The sequence below is a fragment of the Cinclus cinclus genome, chromosome 1 (assembly GCF_963662255.1).
Source record: "Cinclus cinclus chromosome 1, bCinCin1.1, whole genome shotgun sequence".
In the NCBI taxonomy this organism is placed as follows: Eukaryota; Metazoa; Chordata; class Aves; order Passeriformes; family Cinclidae; genus Cinclus; species Cinclus cinclus.
Window position 1 is genome coordinate 28,973,854 of NC_085046.1, and position 16,431 is coordinate 28,990,284.

General features: G+C 39.7%; 1 protein-coding gene across 3 annotated transcripts in view; it reads left to right on the forward strand.

Moving 5' to 3' along the window:
• The window catches only part of BZW2 (basic leucine zipper and W2 domains 2), a 36,956-nt gene that overhangs the window by 15,904 nt on the left and 4,621 nt on the right, over positions 1–16,431 (forward strand). Inside the window, exons 5-9 of one of the 3 annotated variants that reach the window (XM_062495427.1) lie at positions 1,439–1,574; positions 5,483–5,592; positions 7,410–7,580; positions 7,966–8,112; positions 12,249–12,387. In XM_062495427.1, coding sequence (XP_062351411.1) covers positions 1,439–1,574; positions 5,483–5,592; positions 7,410–7,580; positions 7,966–8,112; positions 12,249–12,387 — 703 coding nt within the window. The remainder of the gene's footprint in view (positions 1–1,438; positions 1,575–5,482; positions 5,593–7,409; positions 7,581–7,965; positions 8,113–12,248; positions 12,388–16,431) is intronic. The other 2 variants (XM_062495435.1, XM_062495442.1) reach the window with 2 other exon arrangements.

Here is a 16,431-nt window from a genome sequence, read left to right on the forward strand (position 1 = left end):
GGAATTTTCAATCAAAACAGGCTGGTTTGCTGTAATTGCATTTGTTGCTCATTTAGAAAAGAAAAAAGGGTGTCCTGAGAGCTGGTGGTCATGACACCTTTTCAGAGGGGTGCCATTTCTTCTTCCTTATGATGAAGAAAATGAGAATTCTCTTTAATTCTGGAAAATAGTGTCTGCAGTACTTCCATTTTTTCCCTTCTTCTGTGGTGATTGTAAATTTGTAAGCTAGCTTCTGGTGGAATCAGCATCTTTTTGCATTGAATGCATTTGCATTGCATTTTCCCATCACCCATATTGTGATCACTAAAAAAACATTAGGAGAACATTATTGTCAACAGTAATGCCATTGAAAAAATCTGATTTTGCATGATGTTTTTTTCCGATGTAAAGCAAAAAGAGCATAATTTTAATTTTAACATATGAAATTAAGATTTTAACAATAGACTTAATTGCTATTTTTAGAATTAAAAGGTGTTTATGTAGTTCAGATCTTCCAAGATTATGAGATCTGTAAATTTTTTCTCATGCTATTTGTTTTCTCTTGTAATTAGTGCTGGGAATGGCAACATCTAAATCAGCCTGTGTTCCTGTCTATCCTTTGTCAACTTTATCAATAGTGTCTGAATCTGTTGTAATTGTGCTGTGTTCCCTTCCCTGAAAGAAAACCAGGATATTTTCCCATCCTTGTTTGCATGAGCAACAATTTTTGAAAGCTAGGAAAAAAAAAAACCTGCATCTCTGTGGCTTAGCTGGAAGTCTGAAGATGTGAATAGGGCAGGCTTCTCTCTGTGTTCTTGTAATTTCTGTGTGTCTCAAGCCTGTGGCAAGTACTTTTGTCTTTACACATATATACATATATTTGGAGAAGACAGGTGTTTTATACCTGACTAAGGCCATATTCCACACACAGTCACAGAATCACAGAATGGCTTGGTTTGGAAGGGACCTTGAAGACCATCTAGCTCCAAACCCCCTGCCACGGGCAGGGAAACATTTTACTAGACCAGGTTACTCAGAGCTCCATCCAAACTGGCCTTGAACACTGCCAGGAATGGGGCATCTGCAACTTCTCTGGCAACCTATCCCAAAGCCTTGCCACCCTCACAGTAAAGATTTTTTTTTTTGTAATATCTAATCTAAATGAGCTTTCTTTCATTTTGAAGCTATTCCCCCTTTTCCTATCAGTATTGCTCTTGTAAATAGTCTACATCTTTTTTGTATGCTCCTTTCAGGTACTGTCTTGTGTTCTTACAGAAAGTGAAATTACAAGGGATCAGTGAAATGACACTATCATGCTTCTGGATAGATTTTGATGTGATTGCTATCATCTATATTGAGACTTCTCAAGAAATAAGAAATTAAATTGTTAATATTAATTTCTGCCTGTTGTCTACCTGTGCCTCATATATATGCTTTTTCTTCCTTGTCTGGTCTACAGCTCCTGTTGTTTCTTAAAGCCTTTACTGAGACGGAGCAGACAAAACTGGCAATGCTTTCTGGCATCCTGTTAGCCAATGGGACTCTTCCTGCTACAATTTTAACAAGCCTCTTCACTGACAATATAGTCAAAGAAGGTAATTTTTCATATCTTTTTTCTTATCCTAGCTTTTTTATAGGAGATGTATTTTATTGCAACGTATTATACATGTTGCAATAAAATGAAATTTGGAAGCTTGTGACTGTACAGCAGAGATCAGTATTTTAAAGCACGAGGATATACTGACAGCAGTGCCCAACATACTTTGTGAAGTCTTGTAAGAGGCCAGTCAGATGGAAAAAGCCATGTAAAAAAAATAAACCCCAAAGGATTTATGGTTTTTTGGAAATCATACTTGTGTATGCAGAATCGTAGAATTTATGTATTATTGTGGTATTATAAAGGTGTGAAGTATAATATCTATTCCTGAGATAGCTCTGCTGGTATTTCTTCAAGTGTTGATAATATCTTGTGAGTGAGAAGTGGGACAGAGATTCCCATGCAGTCCAGTGGGATATTGCAGAAGAAAAATCAATCTCTTCTTTTGCCTTCATACTACTAGTGGTCAGTGACTGATAAACTTTCTCATGAATTTGTGTTTCTTATATGATGAGTAAACGAGTTCTTTCAGTCTTAAGGTACAATGTCTTTTTGAGATTTTTAAAGGATTTTTGTTGTATATTTATAGCCATCTACCTTGGAGTCCCAGTTTTGCAGCTTCTTGCTCAACAATTTCTTTCTCTGACAGTTCTGACTACCTGGCATGATTGCAAATATACTGGTAGTGTTGAGAGTTTTCATGACCTCTTTTTGGTTTTATTAAAGAGCTATGTATCAGCTAAAATGTATTCTAATTTTCATTTTTAAAAAAATGATTCTGACTTCATGTTCTCATTTGCAGCATGCCAACCACTACATTTGTTTTCTAAATGCTGCAGGAAGAAAAACCACAGCTGCAGTTTTGCTCTGTCATCACTCATGGCTTTTGGAATCAGAATTAAACTAGGAAAAATCTCAAACAAAAGCACTAATCCATCTTTTTAAGGCGATTGTCTGCAGTGTGTTTACATGAAAGTCTTCCTAGTTATGGGAAGACAAGAGGCATTGGAAAACCCAAATTTTTAAAAAACATGGAAATTGTTATATTTTAAATTTAGCACTTTAAGAATACAATTCTTATTTGCATTATGAACTTATGTTTCTAGGAGCCCAAACTTATGTCAGATCTTTCATATACTTTTAGTTCTTGTATTATATGTACTGAAAATGCATTTGTGACAGAATTTGAGGAAAGGTTTTTCAGTCAGAATATGGGATAGATATTTTATGTGATAATAATTGAAGCAAATGTAGTTTAAAAATGGGGAACAAAGCAAGTAGTTTTGATTTACAAAAAACAAAAAACATTGCTGCAGGCAGGTGAGGTTAAAATACATTGAGGAAACAATTAGCTGAGCTGAGGGAGTTGTTGATCAGCATGGGACTTGTAATATTGGCTGAGAAATGGCTGAAAGCGAGATAAGGGTGGATTGTGTGGATGGGAGATCTGTCAAGTTTGAGTGCAAATTTAATTTATTTTTAGATTACCTTATTTCAGTGTTGTCATTACTGTTATATATAGACGGAAAACAAAATACTCTCTTGTGGATTGCTGACATACTTGCAGTAGAGACAGAGAAAGGTCTAGGTGGTGGTGCAGTCTCCTCAGGATTAAGTGTACCCTTCTTGTCCCCTGTGCTGGCAAAGTTATGCAAATACAAAGAGCATCTAATGGGGTTAGTCAATAAAATAAATGGCTGAAATTACTTTCTGCAAATAAGAGGGGAAGAGAACAAAGCAAACAAAAAGAGAAGAGAGAGTTAAAGGAAAAGACTGGCAGCATATGCACAGAGTTTGGGAACAGGCCAGTGATAAATTTGGGCTCTAAGTGAGAAGTTTGAAAATATATGGGTAGTGAAGCCCTAAAACAACCTCCCTCTTTCATGGTGTAATCCCAGCCAGCAGTCAAGCCCCACGCAGCTGCTTACTCACTCCCACAGCAGCAGGATTGAATCTGGAGAACTCTTGGGTTGAGATAAAGACAGTTTAATGGGTAAAGCAAAAGTTGCACACACAAGGAAATCAAAACAAGGAATTATTTCACTGCTTCCCATGGGCAGGTGTTCAGCCACCTCCAGGAGAGCAGGGTGCCATCACATGTAACAGGTGCTTAAGAAGACACTTTAAATGTTTCCCCTTTCTTGCTTCTTCTCCCCAGTTCATATACTGAGCATGAAGTCATACAGTCTGGAATATCCCTGTAGGCAGTTGGTGTCAACTGTCCCAGCTGTGTCTCCTCCCAGCTTCCTTGCCAGTAGGGCACTTGGAAGAGCAGAAAAGGTCTTGGCTCTTTATAAGCCCTGCTTAGCAATAACAAAAATGTATCTGTATTATTAACCCTGTGTTCTGCATAAATACAAAATAAAGCCCTGTACAGCCACTGTGAAAAAAAATTAACTGTACCCCAGCTGAAAACAGCACACCCTCTAATACTGATACTGGCATAAAACTTATTTTATTTTAAGATAAAACTAGAAAAAATGTGTAGCAAGAGTGTATTGGGACAATGCTTGGTGACAGAGACTATTCCATTCAATTTTGGTACACACATAAGAACATGGATATGCTGAAGTCTTTGCAGTGGAAGTTACGCCTAAGTCACCTACTGGCTCACCAAGCTTTGTGAGTCTTGGTTAGTCAGCTTGCAGCACTTAGGATTGCTGCATCTTGTCCAACATGTAAAACAAGCCCAAAGAAGTATTTGCCAGCCTCTTTTGGCTTGGCGTTGTGCATCCCTGGTTCCGTACAGTGCTTTTCTAAGGATCATGTCTTATGACTAAACTCCTGAAATAAGGTTGCCAAAATTGCCATAACAGTTGAGATAACAGTCTAAAGACTGTTAGTGAACTTTACAGTGGTCTGGGAGTAGTCTCTTCTCTTCTTGTTTGGTGACTCATTTAGTCAAAGTATCCTAAAAGTAAAAATAATTAATGTCTATCTATCAAGGTGCTAAGAGTGATGAAGCTCCTTCTCACCAGGAGGTCCATTAGCTCTAAGAGCTTCTGGACTACTTGGAGACGACACAGAAAACTACAGTGGCCAGCTGTAGCATAGGATTGTGCTTTTCATTATGCATTACCATTATCACTGCCTTCAGTAGCACTGGTGTTGGTATGAGTGTAGTATGGAGAATCATAACTAACCTAAGGCGACCTTCCTCAAGGATGAGCTCCATGTCTGAGACCTTTCAGATTCTTTCAGTTCCCTGCAGTGGAGAATCCGGAGCAGCTGCGGTGGTGGTGCAGCTCTAGGAGTTAGGAGGTGTGGGCTGAATGGTTTTTTTAACTCCCCTGGGAAATCCACAGCTAGTGGAGGTAGAGTTTGTTTGATTTAATACACAAAATACTAATTTGTGCCTCGAGGAAGGAATTTTTTCACTTAAAATAGTGTTTGTGCCTGGTGCGACTGGCTACAAAACGCCTCTTAGGAAAACATAGTACTATCAGACACCTTGAAGTTGGAAAGTTATTTAACCCTATTCCAGGATTCGCTAGCAAAACTTTTGAAGAGATGTTTGTTTTTTGCTTTTTTTTTTTTTTTTAGTTCTTGTTCCTGATTGTCATTTGTTTTGTGCCTTAGTTTCCTATTGGTTTAATGCATAATTTTTCTTTTTGCATTGTATTCAGTCTGTGAATTGGGAATGTGGGAAAAATGATTGCAAAGAAAATCTTTGAACAACTGAATGGAGATGGGCAAAAAGATTTTCAAGCAATCTAGCCTAATTCAAAAAACTAATTTTGCATTAAGAAAAAAATAGGCGTTTCAGCGCTACGTGTTTGTTTCTGTTGTCATAAATGTATTTTCATTCTACAGTCTTGTAACTTTTTTGTAACCTTGAACTTCTTATAGTCAACTCTGATTTATGTTGAAAATTGCTGAAACATCTTTTATGCTTTTCTCTAATAGGGATTGCAGCCTCTTTTGCTGTAAAGCTTTTTAAAGCATGGATGGCAGAGAAAGATGCCAATTCTGTTACCTCTGCTTTAAGAAAAGCCAACCTCGATAAGAGATTGCTAGTAAGTACAATGTATTTTCAATAATCTTTATCTCTCCCAGGGAAAAAGAAGGAAATTAAATGCAGATGGTAGTTTGCTGTAAGCATGTTAACTCCCCCTCAGACTCTGTTAGTGTTTCTAAAATGTTTTTAAACACAGCAATATTGTTATGGCTGCAGCATTGATACAGGTTCGGGAATATTAAGTATCACATGGTTTTACATTCTGTCCCTATTTTTCCTGTAATCAGATGCCTTCAGAGAACTATATATATGGGGCTTGGGAATTAAATAAATGTGGGGTTTTTTTCTAACCACTCCTAGCAAAACATTCCAGCAAATGGGCATAAGAAGCTATATTTCTTTAAATATGTTTCTCTTCTGTAAATAATACATGAAGTGTAAGAAGTTATGATTAGAGTGTAGGTTTCTGAAGCAGCAGTGTTTAAATAGTGTAGTGAATGAATAGTAAGCTAATTTTCTGCAGCAGTAGCCATCTAGGTATCATAAATGGTCCTGCAGTGGTGACAGCAGACTTAGTAGGTGCAGTGCAGGAAGGCTTTCAGCCTTAGGACTCAAAACCTGTCTTCTGGGTTTGTAGCAAGGTATTCAGAGAATATATGAATACATAGCAATTTCATGTGCCTTTTTCTCACAATGTTTTTCTGAAGATCATTTGGGGTTTTTTAATCCTCAGAAGGATTGCTGCTGCTCTAATCCAGTTAAATACACTTGCTGTATAGCACTGCCTGGAGACTCTGTAGTATTTCCTGTTTCTACCTCTATAACATATGATTAAGCAAGTATCTTTCAGAAGTGAAGCAGCCTCCCACGTCCCTTCATCTCTTCAATTTGTACTTGATTTTAAATGCCCAAGTCATAAATAATTTGCCATTAAGATGGGAAATGGGCTAATTACACTTTATTGGGGAGGGGGTTGAGGAAGAAAACTGCATCTTATTCCTATTACAAGCTTGACTGACTTAAGCTTTCAGCTGTTGGCTCTCATTACTCTTCTCTGTTAAACAACTGTAAAGTATCAGATGATGTTGCCTAGCACAGATACCCTCATGAAAGTTTCTTCTTAATCTCATTAGTCAGTAAGTAAAGAGATGGAAAGTCTCCAGCTTCTTTGTTAAAAAGAAGTGGTATCCATCCCACAGATCATTGTTAAGACACCAAGAATGGATGGTAAGCAAATGTCATTGAATGCTTTCCAAGATGGGGCATTTCTGTAGTGTTTTTTAAGAATAATTTTAACTTTTCAAAGTAGCTGGACTTTTGAATTAAATCGTTTTGAATTAGAAATGCCTACAGGAGTTAATGTTAGCAGTACGTAGTGGATTTTGTGATTTTTGTTAAATGATGCATTGGTGGTAGGCCAGGGTGTGAGGCCTACTTATGTATTGTTGAATGTATTTCTCTTAAGAGATAAATGTGTGGATGCATTGGGAGGGCGTGATAAATGTGCTTTGCCTATAACGGCTTTGCCATCTATTCCTTTGTACTTTCCCTAAAAGACTCTTGGAATCTGGAAAAGGTATGGTTCCTCTTAGGACTGTTTTGAGCAACATGTTGAACTCATAGCATGGTCATAAGTACATGCACTTCACATGGAGTGGGTGTTAGCTTATTTGTGTAATTGGATGCCATTTTTTCCCTCCACTACAATGAAACACTACAGTATGAATGAAGTGTTAACTTTTCCAGTGTAGATACAAGCTGTATTTTAAGTGGAGTAACAGGTTATTTCAACTGTTCATTCTTAAAAAAAAATTCTTTCCATTCTGTCAAGATTCATGGTTGGTTATTTAACAGGGAGCATTCCTGTCTTTTTAGGAACTCTTTCCAGCCAACCGGCAGAATGTGGACCATTTTGCCAAGTATTTTACTGAAGCAGGTCTAAAAGAACTCTCAGATTTCCTTAGAGTTCAGCAGTCCCTGGGGACTCGTAAAGAACTTCAAAAAGAACTACAAGAACGTCTCTCTCAGGAATGCCCAATTAAAGAGGTAAAAGTTTTGGTTTTGGTTTTTGGTTTTTTTTTTCAACTTTCTGTTTATATAATCATAATCGAAGAATTAAATCAACATTCGGTAGAGAGGAACAGATTTCTTCTGTTTTTCTTGAAGATAATTTATTCATCAGTTCAATCTGTGCTTAAGACTAAAGCAGGCAAATATTCTCTGGATTTCCAAGTGTAGTTTTCCTTCATTTATCCTTGAGAATGTATTTCCTTTAACTGCACTAAGTGTTAGGTTGGAGGGGAGGGACAAAATCTTGTTCTAATTTTGTTTCTTAATACTTCTACACCATGGTGTTGTAAATGACTACAAGTATTTAGAAAGTCAGCATCGTTTCTGGTTCATTGGAAATGTCCCTTATTTCCTTCTCCAGGTAGTGCTGTATGTAAAAGAGGAAATGAAAAGAAATGAGCTGCCAGAGCCAGCAGTGATTGGTCTCCTTTGGACCTGTGTCATGAATGCTGTGGAATGGAACAAGAAAGAAGAGCTGGTTGCAGAGCAGGCCCTCAAACATCTTAAGGTACGTGCATGGGTGAAGAGGAGGAGAGAGCTGTGAACTCACAAGATACATTCTTTGGCTGTCAAGTTTTTACCTGTTTAAATCCAGGAGATTTAGATTTTTGAAGGCTGAGGTTGAGCAAACCAAGCGTTGCGTATAGTCTAACTTCAGTCAAATGGATGCAAAATTGAAGTAGTTCAGCTCATAGAGTGCCCTGAGTCCCACAGTGCCAGGGCAAGCCAAGGTGGTCACAGCCTGAGCACTTCTTCCTTGTGCTTTCCCAGGGTGCCAGGTCCTTGAGAGGCTCCTTGCACTGGGGCAGGGCTAAGCAACTGCTGGGACCTGCTCAGACCTGACTAGTAAGCCTGCAGTGTCTTTGCAATGCCTTTGCCAGAAGTGAAGACATTTTTGGAGCATGGTGGGGCAGCACTTGTGCTGGCTTTGCAGAGGGCTGGATAGATCCAGACAGGAATGCTGAGGCCAGAGTCTGTGAATCGATTGTTGCTGATGTTTGCTGTGGTAGCTGGATACTCTGTGACATGTCAAGTGATAAGCCAGGAGCTGGCTTGGGACTGTGTGTACATACAGTGTAGTTACTGTGATCCAACTGCTTCCTTGAGGATGAGGGGACTGAATACATAAAAAGACAGACTCCAATATTGCAGTACCACCATTGCATGTTGATACCAAAACTCTAAAGACCTTGGGATAGAAAAGAAACACCAAAGCAATGCAGAGGCATCAATCACTGCCATCACTGGTACTCCTCATCTAAGTCTGAAGTAACTGTGCAATGCTAGACACTGGATCTGAGAACAGAGAAGTTCAGTCTTTCTTTTCAGAAGACTCAGTCCTTTTAAGCAGGTAATCTATGACCAGGAGAATACTCCCTCATAGCCAGGGCTCCAATGCTTTGCCTTGGAACAGAAGCAACCTGGGCTTTATTCTTTATGATAAAATAGATCTTTCTTCATATTGAATGTCTCTCCATACTTGGGTGTTCCCATGTTGGCTTAGCTCCTACTGCTGCTGTCCTTTTGTCTGAATTTGGTTTCCCAATCAGTAATCCTAGAAATGCAGCCACTTGGGATGTTGTTTGGTCTTTGATGGTAAGACTGAATGCCTTCAAGTTTTCTCAAGTGGATCAAATAGCAGGGAAAAGACAAGATAGTTTCCAGAAGGAGGAGAGACATTGTTGTTCTTTTGATGTAAAATTTGATTATCTCTCTTTGAGTTGTAACAAAGTATCCATTGAGATTTACTGTCTAGTACTGCAGGGCAAATTAACAAACACTTTCTGGAATATTTGAACTCTGGGAAAAGAGAAACATTGCTGGCTTTGTACAAATCCTGTTGTCTGAATGCCTAGTCTATGCATCTCACTGACCCAATTCCATCAGCTATGTATGTATGCCCAGTGAATTAAGTAAGGCATCTTGCCTATATAAGATAGGCATCTTTCTGGGTACATCCACTTTCTAAAAACGGAGGAAATTTTGTATGGGGTATTTACTATTTGCACTCGGGGATAAGATTTTAATAGAAGCAATAGAAAAAGAAATTTGGACTTTGATAGCTGCTTTTTTACAGTTCAGTCTTCAAAAAGGAAACAGCATTTTTCACATTCTTCCTCTTAGGATAGGTGGAGACAGATCTTGGATCCTTCTCTTAGGTTCTCAGCTACCTTAGTATATGAGCCAACTCCAGAAAATGGGTTAACAGCGTTAGGATGATACAGAGCTCAGTTCTGTGCCCTCCTGTGTGTCAGTGTCCCAGGAAACAGTCAGGGTCAGCTTTCACCTGGTGCTGTGATTGGGGTGTGTATAAATACATACTTGTGTGACATGCCAGATGGTGGGATTTATTCTTGTATGGCTCCAGCTGACAGGTAACTTTCACAAAGCACGTTGTCAGAGCTTTGACATCTGGGTCCCAGTCTTTAACTTACCAGATTCTTTCAGTAAGTTGTACACAAGGCACCCCTGTAAAAATGTGTCAGAACACAGAGTATTGACCTAGTTTACAGATCTTAAAAAGCCTTGCTGGATGGGTGGCTACCTAATGACAGGGTTGAGGCAGGCAGCCATGAACCAGCGTACTCAGGCAGTGCAGTAAAAGTCATATCTGCCATCCATATGGCAGGACCAGCAGGAGCTGACCTCAGGAGGAGACAGGGCAAGCTGTTCAACCCTGGATCTCACAGAATAAGCTCCTCATTGTCCCAGTAACCTCGCTGTGACACTGGGGCTTAGTGCCTCGGCCTCCTCCAGTGCAGAGAAGAGATGTTCTGAATGGGTGAGGAGAATCTTCCAGACAATTCTCACTGGAGGCAAGGCGCTGGTGAGCTTCACAGCAGTGTGGGTACTGACCCCCTCCCTGCTCCCTAACATGACACAAATGGAAAATAATGCCACTTGCTCAGCCAGCCATGTGAAGACAGTTTATTAGTCAGTCATGTTTGTGAAAGTCCTAACTGCGAGCCTGTACCAGCTGAGAAGTGAGGGAGGAATGTGAAGGGGATAAAGTCAGGTGTGGCAAAATGAAGACAATTTACTTCCAAACTGAAAACATGGGATTTTTATTAGAAGTTATTAATGTTTATAGACAGCAGTGCTTCACAGGCATGTGGATGGGGGTGAGTTCTGCTGAGCGTATTAAACCAACTGCACTGTATATTTCCGTGCCTCCCTGCAATTTGCCTAGATACCAGCTTGATGCTGCAAGGGCTAAAAAGGGAAAAAGAGCTACTCACAGCCTGCACAAGTTTTTCAGTGCTCTTACCAAAAGCCCTGACGTTGTTTCTAAAGATGTGACTATACCTGCCAGGAGTAGAAAAACTTGGCCTGTGGTGTTAGCTATATCTAGCCATTTTAAGGGAGTTTCTTCCCAAAGTACTAAATATCATCAGCCTGCTGAGCTGCTCATTGCTATTGTGATTTTGTGCTTTCTTAAATAGCTGATAATTATTGAAAAACACTCTTTGGAACAACCTTTGAAATTTCAGTTGATTTTCATGTCTTTTAGTAATTATTTCCATGGATCATATTGGGTAAACCCCTCAGGATTTAGCCCCTTGCAGAGAGGGGCTGAACTTTTAAAACATGCCCATCAGTGCTGTGAGTGATGGGTGGTTTGTCACCTAAGACAAGCAGCAGCCCTGGTCACTCAGACCAGAACTCTGTGATACCAGGCTGTTGCAAATCCAGATGGAGAATGCCAGACTGTGGGTTACTGAAAACTGGGAAGAAAAGCTGAGCTGATTAGTGCAAGACCAAAAGAAATAGTAATATGCAATGTATATTTGACTAGGGTCTCTGAAGATCAAAGATAATTTAACTTCATCTCTGAAAAATGCTCTTAATATTACTTAAATTTAAGATTGCAGTCTTAGCTGGACTCTTCACAGGCTAAGATGACAGGAAATTGGAGAGAGATGGATATAAACACTAGCTTTTAAGGAAATATGTAGTCCTTCAGTTTAATTTTTAGTTTTAAGATCTGAAATAAGTGGGGAAGATTGCACAACAAGTAAGTTTTTGCTGTATTTTTTATTATGAAGTCTAGGAAAAGACAATTAAATGTACTACTACTGTCTTGTCATAGTAACATTAGCAGTTAATACTGTGCTTGGAAAATGTTGCTGTTTACCAAAGGGTTTCATGATATTCTTGATTGTGGTAATGAGAAAAAATAAGGACTGTTGATCATAGTTAACTTGTTAACATAGTTACTTTATTTCAGTTTCCTGGGACTTCGAAAACCCCTGTGAAACTGGAGACTTTTTTCATGTATTTCATCATGGGATGTCTTACGTTATGAACATCTGTAAAGCATCACTCCTGAGTGAACAGAATGCTGCATTGTGAAATGTATGACAGAAGCAATGCCAGATTGTGGGCTTTATAAATTGATTTTACAGAATTCAGTAACTAAGTGGTACTGAATTTTAGTTTACAGCATGCAGGACATGCTACAAAAAAATCATAGATATTTGTGTATATGCATTGTATGTATTTTAGAAATAGCAGTGTGCAAGTAAATCTAAGGTTTCAGTGAAACATTGTCAAGGGTGAAATTCATGATGTTTATTCTAAAAAAGTTTATTTATTTTTAAGTATACTGACATGCATTTTGGTTTTACCCTCTCTTCCTTTCAGCAATATGCCCCCCTGCTTGCTGTGTTCAGCACTCAAGGCCAGTCAGAGTTGATCCTACTCCAGAAGGTGCAGGAGTACTGTTATGACAACATCCACTTCATGAAAGCCTTTCAAAAGATAGTGGTACTCTTTTATAAAGGTAAAAGTGTACAATCCACTGTTGTATTATGTGCTTGGATTGTCAGTGTCAACCACTTTCCTGTCATGTTTCACCACTGAATGCATATGAGAAGGCTCTGTTGGTGTTGAACTCTGGACTACTTTGTGCTTTGATAGTTCAAAGGAGTTTGTGGCAGCAGGAAAAGCCAAAACAAGCCCTTCTCTCCTTCTGTTCCTTTCATTCCACATTCAGGGAGCATGAGCAGGATCAAGCAGTGTCCAGTGACTTCAATTGTTCAGTCACTGCAGTTCAGTCCTTGTATAAAACCAGTTCTAGGAAGATACTTCTGTAATTTTCTGACAGATTTCAAAAGTACATCAGAGCTTGGTTTTAAGAAACCTTGAAAGTGTAAACCCTCTTACCAGGAAGATTTTTCAGGGGTTTGGTGCTGGAGTTTTTTTTACTCACTCCCTACCAGAAGGAGCTTTTCTTATTCTTCTTTTCCTGCCAATTTTTTGCAGGTGCTATAGTTTTGATGGATTTCATTTTTATTGTGAAATTGACTTCTTCACAAGTTTATTCTGATCAGGTTGTCATAGAGACTAATGGTCTTACACTGCGTGTGATGGGTGGGTGCCAAACAGTTTGTTCTGACGTTCTTGCTATAAATAGTTGGAGGAGAAAAATCAGCAGGAGTAGGAGCCTAGTGTTGGTCTTTGTTCACCCTGTTAAGTCCAGGTACATGTTCAAGGCAAATGAGTTCCAGCTGTTAAAATAATTTCATGGTTTCAAAAGACAGAAGGAAGTGAGTCATGTGGATTTACTTCTATCCTTCTTTCAATGTAGTATGGCCTCAATGATAAAATAAATAGCAATGCACATTGTCCTTCTGCCCTCAAATTCTACAATTTGTAAATACGCTTAATGACCACAGAACAACTTGAAGCTGCAAGCTGCAGCAATCACTTGATTCAATTTTCTTTGGGAAAGAACATTTGCTTCGGACATGGTGAATGAGTGGCATAATTGCTGTGCACTCAGAGCATAACTGATGGTCAAACCAGAAATAATCCTGTGTAGGATTGGCTTCAGAATTTTTGTAGATTCATTACTGTGTTAGCCTGCAAGAGCAACCCGACATTCCAAAGCATTTAAAAATTAAAAAGAAAATAAATCACTGAATTGTATATTAAACTTAACGTGCTTGAATCAAGAACCTAGTTCCCATTCACTGTGCTCACCCCTGTGCCCTTGTTCTTACTCGGGAGATTACTTGGGCAGGCTTGTTCAGAGGGCTGAGAAGACTTCAGCCTCAGCACTACAGGTGCTGCAATACTGTTTAGGATTTACGTGATGTCTAGAGGAGTGTTTGGAGCTACCGTATGGTCTGTCCAGTATGTGCAATATGTGCTGTGCCTGTATTTCCTGCTTGGAATATCTGGGGCGGGTGTGCTGCAGCACCTGCCTCTGCCATCTGATGCAGTCATGTGGCAGCACTGCTGCCAGCCCATCCTGGCCCCGTTTAGGCTGAAGCTGGATTTGCCCTGTTTGACAGACCTGCTGCCTGCTGGCAACTGCTTGCATGACCTTACAGCCACTGTCGTAGGGCCCTTCTGGGTGCTGGATGCTGGGAGCATCAGCTCCATCTGGTTTTGGCAGCTTTGGAGTTAAACAGTGTTCATTTGGTGAGGACATGCTACTTTGTCAACCAGGGAAGATTCTGGGAGCACTGGGCCTTCAACTGCTGTTTCTTCTACATGACCATAATGGGTTTTAATGGCTCATGGTGTGGCTTGTGCAGTGTCTTGCTGTCTGCCTCTTCTTTGTTTCTGTGCTGGTAGATTTCACCCTCTCCTTCTCCCCAGTTCGTATCTGTTCATTAAAAACAAGCCATCAAGTCTTCTTAGAGACATATACTTTATTTAGATAACTTCCCAATGACGGCGTATCTTTTGTTTCCTAAAAGCTGAGGAAAAAAGCCCCCTAAAGCTGTTACTGGCTGTGTCAGTGGTGAGGGAACAGCTGACAGCCTTGTTCCCCTTTCTGTTCTTAAGTGTAACATGCACAAGATCTGGAGAGGTTTCAGGGTCCCTAATGAACTTCATCTAATGACAAATAAAGGTACCTGAATATCTGTGAATGGGCAGATAAAAATGCAGCTTTGTACCAGCATGAATGTGGACAGTTTGTTGCTTGTTACTCATTATGAGGGAATGCTTCCTGGGCATAAAAATAGTCAGTAGTGATGATAGGCACCTAATGCCAGTCACGCTTTGACTAATTTAGTTTTATGACTACTCTCGTCAGCATGCCCAACATCTTCCATCCCAGTGCTTTCCATATTTTCATTGTGAAATATCCCTTGGATTACCTTCCTGTGAATTACCTGGAAATACCTAAACATGTTGACAGCCGGGGCTCATTAGCACCTAAAAGATCTTGAAAGTCTGTGGCGTTGATTTTATTTATTATTCTGTCTCTAAACAAGAAGGAGCCTCTGTTTTTTCCCCAATGTAAATCCAAGCCCTGTTTTCCCTTAAGTAGCAGCAGCTTCTTACCAGCTTGTAGGTATAATATACAAAAAGCAGTTCCACAGCTGGTTAAAGCTTCTTGGGGATTTTTTTTTGTAATTGTTACTATTACTATTGTAGCCTTGTGTTCCTGAGACAGTATAGAGAAAAAAAAGCTGTCCAGTTCTATACTGATCCCCAGCTATGATGTTGCTTCTCTGGTTTTCACTTAAAGCCAGTACAGTTGTTAATCTTACAGCTGCATTTTGACCAAGATCTAAAAGCCAGTTGCAAAGTAAGAATTGCTGAATTCTGAGTGGCACTCGGTCAGTTTGCTGGTTTCCTTGCTTGCATTGTAAGATGTGTGTTGTTTGATAGTTCCTTCTGTGTTGCAGTGTCCCTTAACCGTTGGTAAAACAAGCACTGTTGTTATTGGAATTCATGCTACATATCACGTTCACCTGTTGATCCCCTTTCTTTTAGTTTATGTGTCCTTGAAATTTCAAATGTGAAATCTTGACACTGTTGAAACTAATGATTGTTCCTTTCACGAGGATCAGAATTCCATCCTTTGAATGGCAAACACAAAGCCTCTGTGTACTTTTTCATTAGAATTCAAGACAACATTTGCAAAATACAAGAAGAAATAACTGATTGCCAGTACATGTGAAGTAGGACTCTGATTTGAGGCGTAATTAAGCCTCAGAGATATTCTTTTGCAGTACAGAAATACAGCAACCAAATGATGCAGACTGACAGATTCTCAAACTCTGCAGGAAACACTTAGAAGAGTGGAATTTTCAAGTTCCACTTCATACAGGGTTTTTGTTTTTTGATGGATCACAATTGTCTCTAAGCATCTTCAATATTCAAGTACTTTTTGTGGTACTTGATACAAAATTTTCCTGGGAAAATCCCAAAAAAAACCAGAAAGGTCCTAACTGTACCATGGGTGACACTCCTTGCACTGAAAGAACACTTGCCTGAAGGCTCTGTTCTCTCAGCTGAGTTAGCTGCAATTCAGCTGAATTTTGCAGATTGATTGACTGTGTTGGCAGCTGCCAGGGTGTGCTATGTGGTTTGCTGCCCGTGGCTATGTGGTTTGAGTTAAAAGCAGAAGTTCACTTGAACCGGGTGATTGAGTGCAAAGCCAAGACCTGAACTTCAGGTAACTTTCCAGTTAACCCTGAAGAACAGAGACTGGGCTGTTCAGTCTCTGTTCTGCAGCTTCTCCCTTTTATGAGGGATGTCCCTGGAGGCTCTGGCCGTGGGTGGTTTGAGTGGAAGTTGGCTGCACCTGCAGGAAAAGCAGCTCTCTGGGGCTGACATCACCTGGGACTGCAGTGAAAAGCATGTGCGCAAACCCAGTGCTCAGCTTCAGCCATTAAAATATATCTATAATCAACTTTAATGAGGAATAACTATATATATACAAAATGAGTCATTCCCTTCATCCTCCTGCCATTTTCCCTTCCCACTGCTTCAAAGCAACTTAGAGGTATGATTAACTACACCCTGTCCTGCATGATTGTTGAAATGAGCATCTTTGTGCTGGTGGGAGAATGCCATCCCT